The sequence below is a fragment of the Parambassis ranga genome, chromosome 8, assembly GCF_900634625.1.
Source record: "Parambassis ranga chromosome 8, fParRan2.1, whole genome shotgun sequence".
Lineage (NCBI taxonomy): Eukaryota > Metazoa > Chordata > Actinopteri > Ambassidae > Parambassis > Parambassis ranga.
In genome coordinates, this window is record NC_041029.1 from 8,544,095 (window position 1) to 8,558,641 (window position 14,547).

The 14,547-nt window shown below is 42.0% G+C and overlaps 1 protein-coding gene across 4 annotated transcripts in view; it reads right to left on the reverse strand.

The window, feature by feature from the left end:
* Positions 1-1,427: 1,427 nt before the first annotated feature.
* LOC114440228 (shisa family member 6) overlaps positions 1,428-14,547 on the reverse strand; it is a 45,614-nt gene continuing 32,494 nt past the window's right edge. For 2 of the 4 annotated variants that reach the window (XM_028412558.1, XM_028412557.1), the window contains 2 exons: positions 6,758-6,910; positions 1,428-2,102 (listed from right to left, as the gene is read on the reverse strand). In XM_028412558.1, the coding sequence (XP_028268359.1) occupies positions 1,480-2,102; positions 6,758-6,910 (776 nt within the window). In that variant the 3' untranslated portion in view covers positions 1,428-1,479. Of the gene's footprint in view, positions 2,103-6,757; positions 6,911-7,970; positions 7,992-8,849; positions 8,913-14,547 lie in introns of all 4 variants that reach the window. The other 2 variants (XM_028412556.1, XM_028412555.1) reach the window with 2 other exon arrangements.

Below are 14,547 nucleotides of genomic sequence, written 5' to 3' on the forward strand. Positions count from 1 at the left end.
AGTTGAATTTTCCCTGTTATTAGGCACATGTGCTAACCAGAGTTTCAATTTCAATTGGACAACATTGAACCAATCCAGTTCAGTTCTGGGACTGGGTTTACATTACTAAGAGCCAAGAGAACCAATGATGACTGCTACTTCAGTCCATACCATTAACAATTTTAAAGAAGAATTTTGCTTTTTGAGGTATATTTACTGTATCATCTGTCACTGTACGGGCTTTAACTGCTGGTAAATGATAATTAGCAATATTGCACATAAAGCTAAGACAACAAGACATGAGACAAAAAGCATTACAGTTCAGTTAATAGCATATGGGATTCCATACAATAAGGCATTGCTTTAATGAAAACATCTGGACATCTCACAGTTTAATTAATGCTTGATTGACGATATTAGCGATCATGGTGTCCTCTTGATTGTTTCAGTCACCACACAAACACAAAAGTATGAGTTGACCCACACGTTCCTAAGCACTGAGTGCCTGATGTGTAAAAGATGGAAGCATCTGGCCAATTACAAACTGAGCAGGGAGGGCAGACAAAAGCAAGGAAATGTATGAGTGGAGGTTAAGTAAATTCAAAATGACCAACAGGCTCCATTTTTCACCTGTGGATATATATCCGCAGACCGAAGCTGCCAGTCGACATTTTCATACACAATCATTCTATGCTACAAACACAGTTTAAAAAAAGAAAACAAACACTTCCCACGTACATATTAGATCCACAATATTTTTGCAGACATCTGTGGAAATAATATCAATTTTGGGAATTTTGCCTTATCTAAAATCAAAATTATTAATTCAGAATCCATGAAGGAATCCAGGAAATAAAAACAAAATAATAATAATAATGCCAGAGGGCCAGCTTTTCTTGTTTTTAATGCTGCTAATATAGCCTATTTACAATCATCTATTGTAATGTAACAGAAATAGCCTCTGTTTTCACTAACAAGCTGATATGTCCTGGCTGTACACCAAAGAAGAAGAAGAAGAGAGAACTTAATCAAAAAAGGGAATTCATTAATTGTGCTTTTTAACCCACAAATCCACTTCATCATTGAAATGGGACGATTTTCAAGAGGCACCACTTAGTGCTTATACATCAGTTAATGAGAATCTCTAAAGCTATAACAAGGACTGAAAATACAAATAGTAAATATAGTATATTTATATATATTTATAAAGTTGATACAATTCCCTCACATGTCTTGTGTCCAGTTTAAAAAATATTATCTTCACGTTGTCAAACGTCCAACATATAGGATCTTTGTGTCAACGCGCAAAGCCCTTATGATGCTCTAAGAGACACATGTCTTTGCCAGGGTTGATTTGAGTCCCCCCCTCCCTTCCCAAAGAAAAAAAAAACTGGATGAGACCGAAAGCGTTGTGCTAAAAAGCAGATAGAGTTTTTAATGTAGGAGGTTGAAGAAGCTCTGCCGAAGAGATTTGCTGATATTTCTGTTGATGTTTGAGAGTTAAACAGTTACCTCGTTCTTACTGGCAGTGCGGTATGTGTGGTGGTGGCCAGGTATGTACTGTAGGTGGTCCACCGTGTGTGTTCGTCGGGAAGCAAACGCCTGCCTCTTAGACGTGGACACTTGGTGGTTGACTGTCAGCGTGTTGTAGGAGTCGTTAGAGGCACTGGGTTGTGAGTGCATCTTGGTCATCTTGTGTCGGTCCATGACAGGCGTGGTCGGCAACAGCATGTCGGCGTGAGACATCGCCCGTGCCATGGCCTTCTCCCGGAACTTGTCACGCCTCATCGCTGGGGACAGCAAGGGATCCTGGGAGTGTAGGCGATCTGCCGAAAGCAGCTGCTCCTCTGAGAGGTGACGGCTACTCCCGTACGCAGCTGCCGCCATAACGCCATATGAAGATAAGCCATAATCGCCACGCCGCGGTGTCCTGGGAGGAGACAGGACGTGGTCTTGGGACATGGCCCTCTGGACTCGACGGGGACGCTGGCGCTGCTGGTGTTGCTGGTGTTGCTGGGGTTCTGCGTTCAGCTTCACCATGTGGGTTGGACCCCGGCCGCCAAAGTCGGGATGATGCTGATGATGCTTCCTCGTGTAGTATGAGTCATCGATGTCTTTATCACCTGTGGAGTTTGAAGACAAAACTAATCAGGGAGAGATGCAGCGCAAACAAGTGGTGTGGCCATTTTATACAGAAACAAGCAGCAACCTAAAAAAATGACATGCAAGCACCAAAAAAAGACCTGCAGTTCCCTGAATGGCCACTAGAGGCTGGCTCCAACACAGCTTCTAACATGATAACAAACCTTGAAGCAGCCAGTTTTATGACTTCTTAAAAACCTGTACTCCATGGTCTTGCTGTTCTGCTGCTTTGTTCCATATTCTATGCAACCTCAAGTTCTGTGTTTATAAGTGTATAAGAAAATCGACCGGATTCTTTATGCTGTTGATGTGTCTGTCTTCCTTCCTGCTCAATCTGCTTGGTGAAAATTGATGCAGCTTTGGTCATGACTGAATGCCAAAATTAGCTTGGTAGGTATTTTTAGCAGGTCAGCGTGCAGGGTCACTTCTGAGACACTTCTGGTGGGACATTGATCGCAGCACTTCTTTATTCTCGGTGGCACACATTTTGCTTGAAGCCACTATAAGGAATTATCTCTTTCACCTTTTATTGTAACTGTTGTTGGTGTGAACTTTAGAACAGAATTGTTAAATCTGATCCATTACTCTGAGAGTACACAGACGAGCTGTTGTGCAGTGTATCTCTAGTGACATTATTAAGTCAAGTGACAAAACATTCCGATCATCATCTGTGGTGTCAAATCAAACCGTTCGCCCACACAAATATGAAACATGGACACCCATAATCCCTGCGGCGGTAAGAAGTGATAATGCCAAAGTAGCTGGAGTGTCCTTCTGACTGTTTTGAATTGTTTTGTCCTTTTTTTTGTCTCTCCATGATAAACAGGATAACACAGAGCTCTCATCAGCCTGGTCGTCCTTCAGCACAGAGAGCAGGCTACTCATCAGCATGCTCAACAGTGAATGCGCTGGTGGTGCCTGAACAAGGTGTGGGGGGGGCGGTCATTTGAATCCACTGCCAGAAAGCAGGACGACCACTCCTCTGTATGGACACACTCCAAATGGTAAAGTCATTATGGGTACATTAACCACAGCCGGCTCTCTGCAGACTCCTGCCTACCTGTTTTGTGGCTGTGCTGGCACACTGGGGAAGGCTACCGAAGTAGCTCTCTGATTAACCGTTGCAGCTGAGGGGTTGTTACCTCCGCAGTAGTTAATTATTGGGGAACACAGAGGTCGAACTGCAGTTTCGGGACTGTACCACGCTTCGCCGAGTCCCAGAGAAAAAGGGGTGATGGGAATTCTTTGTCTGGATGCTTGTCTCTCTGGGAGAGATGTCACGCCTGAATACAGAAGGTCACCTTATTGTCCGCCCATACGGGGTGTTCATGTCCACCGCGCACTGTGCATTCCTAATGAAGGAGGCTTGTGACTCTGGCCTGTGGCGATGTGATCCGGCCATTTTTTTCCCCTGATGGTTTGGTTTAGATGTGACATTATGGCAGAAAATGTCAACCAAACTCAACCACAGGCTACGAGTATACAGTCAGTGGACAAGCAGCGGCCCAGAGCTGCTTTAATAGGTCATACTGAAGTATTGAGTGGCTGTGTGAGATCGGTGGTGAGTATACTCTGAAAACACATCATATATCTAATAAATTAGGCATGCCAGCATCAAACACATATCAAAAAAGGGGATTCTTGTTGCTATAATATGCTGAAATGTGTGTATGAGGTCAAATAATAGCCTCTTTAACTCGAACTGCCTGTTTGATTTATCTATGTGTACACTGTTAACACTTTAAGTGACTGAAATGATTTAAAAGGGGCAACACATTTTGCCATCTTATCATCTGTAGTGCCGATAAAATGCTGCACTTTACTGCGCACATGATCAGCCGAGAGGTCCCCGATGTGAAGCGGCGCTACAAACACAAGAAATTGCTAACAACGGCTAATTAAACCCCCCCAGCTCCCACTTAGCTAGATTGCATTCAATACAGCTGGCGTATTTATGTGTCAGTTATTGATCACAGAAGACCGTAATCATATAATGCACTAACACTCGTGAAACTGGTGGTACATCAATTATAAAGTGATCTTTAGAGGTCTGGAGCAAGAGTGGTGGAGTTTAAAATCCTTTAGATTTATTTGTAAGATTAAAAACATGGCGTGTTTATTTTGAAAAATCTCCTGTAAGGTTGATTAAGGTGAAACAGAGACTAAAAAAGATTAGTTTGTCCTTTTTTTCGCTGCCTCCTTGGAGGAGTTAAGCTGGTTATTTCAAAGCTGCGTCCTCAATCTCTGCCTCATTGACAGCGGTGAAGGACGAGCAGGATGGGAAGAGTGTCTCACTTAAAATTTCAAATTTTAAATTGCAAATAAACCATGCTAATTTAATTTTATAATCTCTCCAGATGGTTTAATTAAAATTGCAACTAATTACATCGCTTTTAGGCTCATTTCCAAAAGACCTCACTCATGCTTGAACCTGTAATTTTATTTTTTTTCAGGGCGACTTTGCTCGTTCGTTTGACACATTCTGCCGGCCTCCTGTCTCAAATTCGAAAAAGCTGCTTCATGATTCATCTCAGCGTGTACCACGACTCCGGCTAAGATAAGAGCAAAAAGCCCTGAGTAGATAAGGGAAATAAAAAGGCGGACGTATGAAAGGAGAATTTTGAATGCGCTGAAAGAAGGTTGTGCACATGCATGTTTTTTTAACACCCAACCACACGACAAAAAAAAGGACCAATGACACATTTAAATTGCTTTCTATGTGTGTGTAACTTCAGATTCAAGGACTTTTAGTGGAAGCAATCTGCATTACATTCATTCCTGCAATTTTAATGCTCTGAAGAACAGCACAAGTACTCTGTTTACGGATTAAAGGCTTTTGCAATGTTTTCACTGAGAAATCATGTCAAACCCTGAATGGCTTCTTCAGGCTAAAGGGAATGTTTTTTCTGTTAGATGTGATAAACCCATAACATAATACACCAGCAAAGTGTGCAGTGTGTTTCCACTTCGCTGACAAGACGACAAACTTAGCACAGGTTACTGTTGATTCAGGTCTGTTTACTTGAGTCTACTAAAGCTAGTGAGGGAAAAAAAAAGTTCATTTAAAGCTTTCACGGTCTGATGAGACGGCAAGTCCGACCGAAGCGACGCTCTTCTCCACCGGTGTTCTCATTGCTCTATAATAATTCCGAATTTCAAAAACTGAAGCATGAAAAATAGATGGTCCCAAATGAAGGATTTGAAGTCAGAGTGAAAGTGTAGACATTTTTTTATTCCTGTTACTTTAAAGGTTTTCTTTGAACCACGTTTTTGAAAAATCCTCAGGAGCTCCTGCGGAGTTTGAATCAGACATCTTCTCTTTAAAACCTGCTTCACTTTACCAACAAAATTTCATTCAAACCCAGACATCCAAAAAACAAGCAAAAAACTTAATTTTGTCTGCTTCGCTTACCTAATTAAGGATTAATTTGATACAAGAACAACAACTTCTTGTCACTCTTTGATTGATCTGAGTGCTGGTATGCATATGTTACCATGGTTACCATACAAACTCATATGTATGATTCAGCTAAATCAAGAGAAATGTTTCCCCACCAGCAGGAAAAGGCTGCTGAAACATTTTGTCTATCTCCATAAAACACTCTTTTTTTGAAAGAGCCATCAACAGGCAAAGCAGCAGTTTTTAATTTTATTTGGAAAATCTGCCTACATATCAAACTTGTTTTGAGAAAAATACATTGAGTTTTTAATGGCTTTGTGTTTTGTGCCTCAGGTCATTTTGCATTTGTCTTTCTGCCACATTTTTAGGACAACTGAAATGACCACTTTCTACATAGGTTAGCGCCCTCCTGTGGTTGTGTAAAGAAGTGCATGTAGGACCAAAAAAAGGGCAGCAAAGCTTGTTGCAGATGGTAGAAGGTTGCTAAATTTAGCATTGGTTCCTAAACCTAATCAAACATTTCAAAAAAATTGATCAGTAGAATCATCAACCCTGCATCCTCTACACCAACAACTACACCCGCACATATGCCTTTTTGGGTGTCATCATCAATTTCTGTCTTTCATTTTGTTTGTCTAGCTAGGCCTTGCTAAAGATCACACAAACCATGCAAGCAAGCTCTCAGCATGCACTGGTCATAAGGTCAAAACATCAGCATCCATGTCATCATAAAGATGAAAATGTCACGGCAAGGATAGTGAACTGCAGGCATTACAGCGCCATCCTGTTGGCATATAGAAGCCATTCAGATGAGAAAAAAAACTCTCTTAATATGTCATTAAGAGACATTAGCAACATGACACGGGCTGCAGATGGAGCCAAATTACACGCCAATTAGATGTCAGTCGATGAGCCGATAGATGAGTTGATGGGAACGAGCATGGAGGCGCTGAGCGCGTCGTCATGCATTTTAAGAAGTTTATCTCCCTAAAAAGGTGAAAAAGTGAAAAGAACTATCTGTATGATGAGCCACCAAACATCTGGAAATACTTATCATGATGCATGTCTCTGTAATGGACACTGAGATGATTCATCAGGCCAGGCGCGGCGGCGAACGCGTGCAACCCTTTAATGCACGGGGCATGAAGGTGACGTCATTCCCTGCCTTTTTTTTTTTTTTTCAGCACCACGCCAGGCAAAAACACAGTGACGGAGGACAAATGAAGGACCACCTACTTAATCTGTGGAGAGAGTATTTACTTAAGTCAGACTTGAGGGCCGGCTCGAAGGCAGGTGGCAGATGGCTGAGGTTCTGGAAGGATCTGGAGAGGGACAGATCGTAGGGCTCCGTGGCTGAGGTCAAGATGTTGTTCATCCGCTGAGGTCTCTCTACGGGGGGTGGGTGGGAGGGAGGAGGGACAAAGAAGGGAGTGGTGCACTGAAGTCAGCATACAGTCACTCACAAAGATGGCTTACACACTGGGAGTCTTTAGGCTAGGAAATGTGCAGGGGGTGGGTGGGTGGGTGGGGCATCGAACAGGACTACAGCGCATTAAAGAGATGTCTGACAGCTCGTGCTGAGATTGATTCAGCTTTTGGGGGTATTTTAGTGTGTTAGGAGTATTAAAACCATGACTGCAGGCAGGAAGCCACTTAAGACAGTTATGTGCAGGTCATTTCTGCAAACTGGATATAATTGCTTTATTCTTTCGGTCCAGCTTTAACGATCAAACAGTTTGTTTTCTACCTAAGTGTTAAAGAAGGTGAACAAGTCCATCCAAACAGTTAACAGTGTTTGTCCCCTTAAATCCCCTGATTTTTGAACCTGGTTCCCTCCATCTTTAAAAATGTTAAAGCTTCGACTAATCTTTGTCTTTCTGAGTCAGCTGTACACTGCATCAGTCAATTGTGTCTCAGCGGTTCATCGTGGTGCCTTCAACTTCAAATCGGTCTGACACCATTAAGGCTCCCCTGCACTGCATCGGAGCTCCTGTGGCTGCAGTATTTGGGACGCCCAGTCATGGGTCAGGAGGCGCAGCGGGAGGGAAGGGGCTGGGATACAGGCAGGGACTCTGGTGCCGGATTTAAAAATAGGAACCGGGCAACTATACTGCAGCAAGGAGGACAGGGACACATGACACGGAGGAACATATGGTGTAGAGGGAAGACATCCATCGCATCAGATAGTGTGTGTGTGTGTGTGTGGTGGAAGGAAAGAGGTAAAAAAAAAATGCGTGAAGTGTTAGACCTAAAGGTCATGGATTGTGAAAGCAGCGGCATGAAGTTTTGCAAAAATTAACACAAGCACTTAAAAACAAAATAAATCAAATAATAAAAAATGACCCCCAGTGTGCAGGAAAACAATGTCGATCCCATGTTGTGATAAATGCAGAAGAAAAGGGTGATGAAAAAAATACACATAAACACCATGTGTATGTGTATTACTTACCGTATCTCATTTGTCTGTGGGCTAACAAATCCAAGTGAGAAAGAAAGGATCAATGATAATCAATTTGCACAGCATGTTTCAAGCAAACCTTCCAAACTAAAGGGCTGCCCTTGGTCAAAACCAAATCCAACTCTTGAATTATGCATCGCATCTCTGCGATCGTCGTCACAAGCTAAATAGACTTCAAAAGTGCTGTTTGAAGAGTTTTATTTTGGCTCGGAAAGTACTTTTGAAACCCATTTTCCCAGTGAAAAGCCGCCCTGTTTAAGAGGCAGACAAGCACAGGCAGGATGTGGACTCCGGCACTCCATTAATGGAGAAAGAGTTTGTGCAATAACTCAATGACGATCTCTTAGATTTAACCTAAAAGACTGCTGCAGAACTTTGGCCTCGTCAATTTTAGAGTATCGTAGAGGGGATTTTTGTACACAAGTAAGTCCACGTTCCCTCTTTAATTACGCAGTGTTTCATTTCACTGTCATTTAGATGCAGGACCTGTCTGTAATTCCACACTGAAAGCTGCTCTCCCTTCACACAAAATCACATTTAGAGAAATATATGGGATGCCATAACAGTAATTGGGTTTTCAATAACTTGAGCAAACTGCACAGATGATCCTTTGATTATCATACACTCTTTCTGCTTTTCATTTTCTCTTAGGATTCCTTTATCAGCCTCTCTTAGATTTTAATTTCCCTGTGCAAGATAGACTATTTCCAATTTCACAAAGCAAAAAAAAAAATGATAAGAATTATTTGGCTTGCTTTCACTCAGAGACACATAGTAATGCACATCATTTTGTAGAGTCAAGTAAGGTCAATCACCGCCATTGAAATCAGAGTATATAAAATCTTTATCTTGGGTTAAGGAGTTTCTTACCTAGTTTGGGTGTGAGCGCAGTCAGATCCAGGTGGCTGTGCTGGTAGTCATGGTGGTGGTTTCCTATCAGAGGAGGAACATAAAGAAATCAGCATTAAGTTCTGTGTGGACATTTTGTCCTCTCAAGCCTTGATGGTCCTTACGCCTTGTGTATGATGTTGATTCTGTGTCACCCCAGGGGAAGTGAGGAACTGCTGACCCTTAAATTATGTCTCTTTTTCTGCCATAACACAGTCTGACAGACATTTCAACAGTCTGCCTCTCCATCCACTCCACTCAGTGTTTGCTACATCCTCAGATAGGAGAGCTTTGATTTGTCAATGACATCAATGCTGCTTCACCAGACCATGGACACGGCTACACTCACACCATGATCCATCTTTGCTGTAAGTGAGTCATTTCATGTCGCGCTAATATGTTGTGAGTGGTGAAAGAACAAAGCAGCATCTTTGACGATCTCCATCACCGAGCTGCAGCTTGAACATAACGTCTTTATTCACTCATTTTTTTCTGAACAGCACACAAAGCATGGTGGCAGTTGTGCCTTATTTGCATTTAAATATGTTCATCTATCATCCAATAAGAGTATAATAAAGACAGACAAACAGCACTCTGATGACTAGAAAAGCATTCGTACGAGCTCTTTAAAAAGCTTCGAACAGACAACAGGGGGCTGAGTTGTGCTTTTGTTAAAGATCAGTGCCTGCGTGTCAATGATGTTGCTTTCCCAGCGGGCGGATGTGACCTTTCTGACAAATGTTGTTTGACTTTTTGCTAAGATCCAAACTTGTGTGTGATGTGGATTTTCTTTTTCTTTTTTTTCCCCACTCCAGCCGGAAAGTGATATTTTGAAATGTAAAGACGGTTTCAGATCCTGCATAATTAGAAAACAAGCCTCTGGTTCCATGTCCCTGTACCTGCACTCTTCAGCTTTTTCCCATCACACAGGTTGGTTCAGGGGGCCAATTACAGCGACAACAGAAAACAAAGCTATGAACTTGAAATGAAAGCGCCAGAATAAATGACCTTTTTACTATCTGAATAATTACACAAACTGCTTTTCTTCCCTCACACGTCCCTACATAAATCTCACACATTAAAATGTATCACAGGTGTTTACCCGAGGTTCAAAAGTTTATCACCCTCTGAGGATGGTTTTTTCTTTTCAGGTAATCTCTTGTTCAGGTTGTGTGATCCAATTATCCCCTTTTATGTGACACGTGTGAACATTATTACCAGCATTGTGTTGCAGCTCTGGCACCAGACTGAGGATGAAAATAATCATTTGTTTGTGAAGAAAGTAAAAATCTGGTCCCAGACCGGCCTTAGCATAAAGCAGGGAGCACACACACACATATACACAACAAATACTAGAGTCATTACTGAGGCTGCAGAGCTCATCCCTTTGGTTCTGTTTGATCAGTTGCAAAAAATGAGCCAAAAAAGCTGCAGCTTGAAAATGTGAGCATGCTCTGAAGTTAACTGCTTTCACTTTGCTTTTCAACCCCTATAACTTTAGCTCCCAGTCTGATGCAGTCACCCTGAACAACATGGAGAAGGAAAATACACCAACAGGGAGGGAGAAAGAAATCAAAACCACTCACCCAGCAGGCAAATGTCTGTAGTCAAGTACTCAAATCACACTTCTCCATGGACTTTGCAGTCAAATCCAAGCAGGAAAACATTATTTTCTTTAAATAATCATATCTGTCAAAGTCCTTAAGAGTGTGTCTCTAAAAAACTCTTAAACTGTCGCTGGGAGCTGCACTGACCACAAAAAAATATGCAGCAAATGTCTGCATATCAATTTTGTCATTCATACCGACACGCTGAATCCACCTGACAGAGATCAGGAATATGAGATGGAATATGGAGGAGAACACACCTGCTAAGTGTTAATACATAATGCAGCAGCTCTCGCTGACAGTAAAGTGTGTCACACGGATTTGGCCATAGTAATACGAGACAGCTCTGACACAAATGAATCGAACGCTTCCAGGTTTCGGCGGGTGGACAGAGGGGATCCCACTGTGACCCAGATCCATTTTAAACGCCTCGCTCTGGGGAAGCTGACGGACAGACGCTGGCAATGGAGACAGCCCGTGCTATGTCATTATGCTGGCAGAGTGTGAAGTACCATGTGGACTTGGTGGGACAGATCACCTCATCTTGCCCTTGCGCAACCAACGAAGAAGAAACGTGCAAAAACAAATGGACTCTTTCACAATGTCATATCTGCAACAAGCTTCTAAACCATTTCCCACAATATGCAAGTGTATAAGTATGATAACCATCATAATATAATGTGTGTTTTCCACACTTCAGTATAGGATAGTGTGGCCAACTCCAACATGCATGTATTCAGTATCACTTCCTGTATAAGGATCCTTGTATACATAAGTGGGATTAGCACTGTGACACGTGTTTTCAAAATAAAACGGGTGTGCTAACATGCATTCCTTTGCTTTTATGTTGATGACTCTGGCATCTCATCTGCATTCTCTAAACCCTCTCAGGATTCTGGGAATTTAAACCATCTCTCAGTATCTTCCACTTTGTGCACTCAACCTAATTATGGCATTTTTCTCTGCACATAAATTAAACTTAATTTAGTCTAAAAGTAAACATCTGACTGATATCAACATGATCTGATTCACTTTACTCATTTTTCACAAACCGCAACAGCTGTGGAGAAGATAAGTTACTCTATCCTGCTCATGTTAGGGCATTAGCACGTTTCCAGATGAGAAAGCACAGCGATCGCCACACAAACACAAAATGTCTGAGTCTTACCCATCCGCCGCCATGAGCTGGGCCGACGGCGTCTCAGGGAGAGCAGCAGCTTCTTGGAGTCTGTGAATTACTAACAAGGATAAGCACAGATTTATCTGATGTCTTCTTTGATAAGTCAGAAGTCACATCACACAAAGCTGCCGTTATCCTCGCTGTGGAATATATACGACTCTGTGGATCAGCGGGCGGAAAAACCCAGAGGAAGGCTGGAAAAGAGCTCTGTGACGAGTATTAGCCACAACAATCATAATCATAATAATAATTAGTCCGGTAGTTATTTAGATATATATTGATCTAACAGTTTTGTCCCTGCATTGACCTTTTTATACAACTCCCTTGGGTTGAACTCACCAAGAGTCACACCTTCATGGACCATGAAATACAAAGTGATGATCCATTATTTAAAAAAGACCCTTAAGTTCTGCTAACTGTCCATTATGTAGAGCAATACACTGCTCAAAAAGATGGATTATTAGTGATTATATTTTGAGAAAAACCACCAAAGACCAGCAGAGAGTTAGAAGTTATCAGCTTCCCTGGTGGATGCTGGGTGGATCTGGAGCCTACAGGGCAAGAAAACTAAACATTAACAGCATATTACAAGTATATTTAGCATGTGCTTGTACATGTTGATGGTTATTGTAGTAATAAAAACAATCAATAGTTGTTGGGCATCATTGATGAGAGCAAACGTAGCTCCTGAAATCTGGTGTATAAGGCCGGAAACATCAGAGTAGCAGCACGCTAATGAAACAGTTATTGATGAAAGCCTAAAAAGTGGAATTTAATAAGACTCGTGTTACAATCAGTGCCAGAAGCAATTAGGTGAAGACGCAGCAAGAATTTCAAGACTGGTGTAAAGGAAAACCAGCAGAGTATTCCAAAAAAATGAATTATCCAGCAAGTTATTTTCCATAATTACGCTCCATGTTTTCCTGTAATTATGTCGGGCGTTTGGCACAAAGCAACTGTTGATAAGCAGGCTGATGAAACGATTAAATGGAGGAGAAAAGGCAGGCTTTGTCAGGACACCACAAACTGGAAAATTACAACTGAGATCTTTTAATGACTTTCTAATTACAAGCCAGGCTCAGCTGCTTGTTGGCATTTAACAGAGAGCGTACAGAATGCTAAAACTAAATGTTTGCATCTTTCACTTCAGTTAGGGAGCGTGCTTCATTTTACACGCAGCTAATTCTGGTTCACGCCAGTTCAGACTTTGATCTGCTCAGTCAGGCGTCATCTAAAATTTATAGTGAACTAGAAATTCACTCTGAACAAACGGTGGATGAGGAAGAAGTGAAGAATAATTCTTGTTTAGCTTCAGATGTGCAGCTAAAATAGAGTCAAAAAAGGGCAGTTTTTTAGGTCCAGGTGTGCCTTTGGGCGTTTCTCACTCTTTCAGTCACAATTCGAATAGATGTGCTCTCTCTCTCTCCCCTAAAAAGACCAGAGACAGGAGGCAACTGTCTTGGCATTACATGTCAGCTTCCCACTGGTGGCCCCTGAGGCCGGGGGATCTTTGTATCTCCAGTATTGATTAAGGATTGTGTGTCGCAGCTCTTGGACACACCACGCAGTCCTGACATGCTTTTTTGTTCCAGTCAAGAGGAGGAGGCACAGGCTGCTGCTTTCCTCTCTCAGGCTGACCTTGTGGCAGAAATTATGATACTCCCACAGACCTGCAGCCAAAGGAGCAGTGATATATGTGTGGAGGGACAATGGGATGAAGGATATGCTGGGTTGAACTCACAAAAGACAAGGAGACTAAAATGATCATTTGTGTCATTTTGTACATTTAATAACTGCTCTTCGATCATCACCATCCTCTGATCAATATTAGCTCTTTCACTGACAACAGACGTTTTACTGGAATAGAGAGCTGTGGGCTAGAAGAACGTTGGCCAAAAAGTCTTAAACTGATCAGTATAGTCTATCAATACAGGGGCAACCACATTCAAAAACACACTGTGATTTGATCTATTGCGATACGATGTGATAGATCAGTAAGAGAAGTATTGATCAAGATATTAGAAATGGATGGATGACAGAATGCTGATCTGTATTAGAAGCTGTGACCAACATGAATTCCCATCTGTAGATGTGTTGGCTCTCTCTTATTTCCACAACAGTCAAAGCTCAGCTTACTGCTGGAAAACAGAGAGAAACAGCATCAGTTACCGACTGCTCAGAGAATCTTTCATCAGGAAGCCTCTCAGTGAAGTGGGTGTTATTTTACAGCCGTTTCCGTCAGTGGAGCATTTCTTGGCTGGGCGCTGCATGTCTTTGAGTGGCTTTGTCTCTCCTTCACACTTTCACAGAATTAAAGCAACAATCGGCCCTTTTTTTTTTCTTTCCCTGCCTCATGAGTAATGAGTGATGATTACAACAGATAATTACATCTATTTACATATAAATGTGATTGATTCTTGTCCTACGGAGTTAAGCTTCTTTAAGCTGCTGCCTGATCTGCTTGCTACTGATCTTGTTATAATCTATCCATAATATTTGGATCCTCCATCTGAAGTTACCTAATTAAATGATCATTCGCGACAAGTAAACAATTGTGGATGATGATGATGATGATAATTAACGATGGCTGAACACTGCGAGGTGCGGGGAGACGCTACTATTTCATCTAATGGTGTTTATTAGAAGACTTGTGATTAATGCGGCTTCGTGAGGAGTCGGAGTTGGATGTGCCTTTTTTCCCTCCCCCCCGCCTTTCTCTAGTGATAGACTCAGAATGACTGCAGCACCGCACACTGTCTGAGAGGCCGCAGGCTTAATTGATTAGGTGCTGTCATCCACAATATCGACCGCCCTCATAAGAATCTCAAATGAACACTCGGGTGATAATGCCAGCACTCGTTAAAATTTGAGCGCAGTGGGACTTTTGGAAATG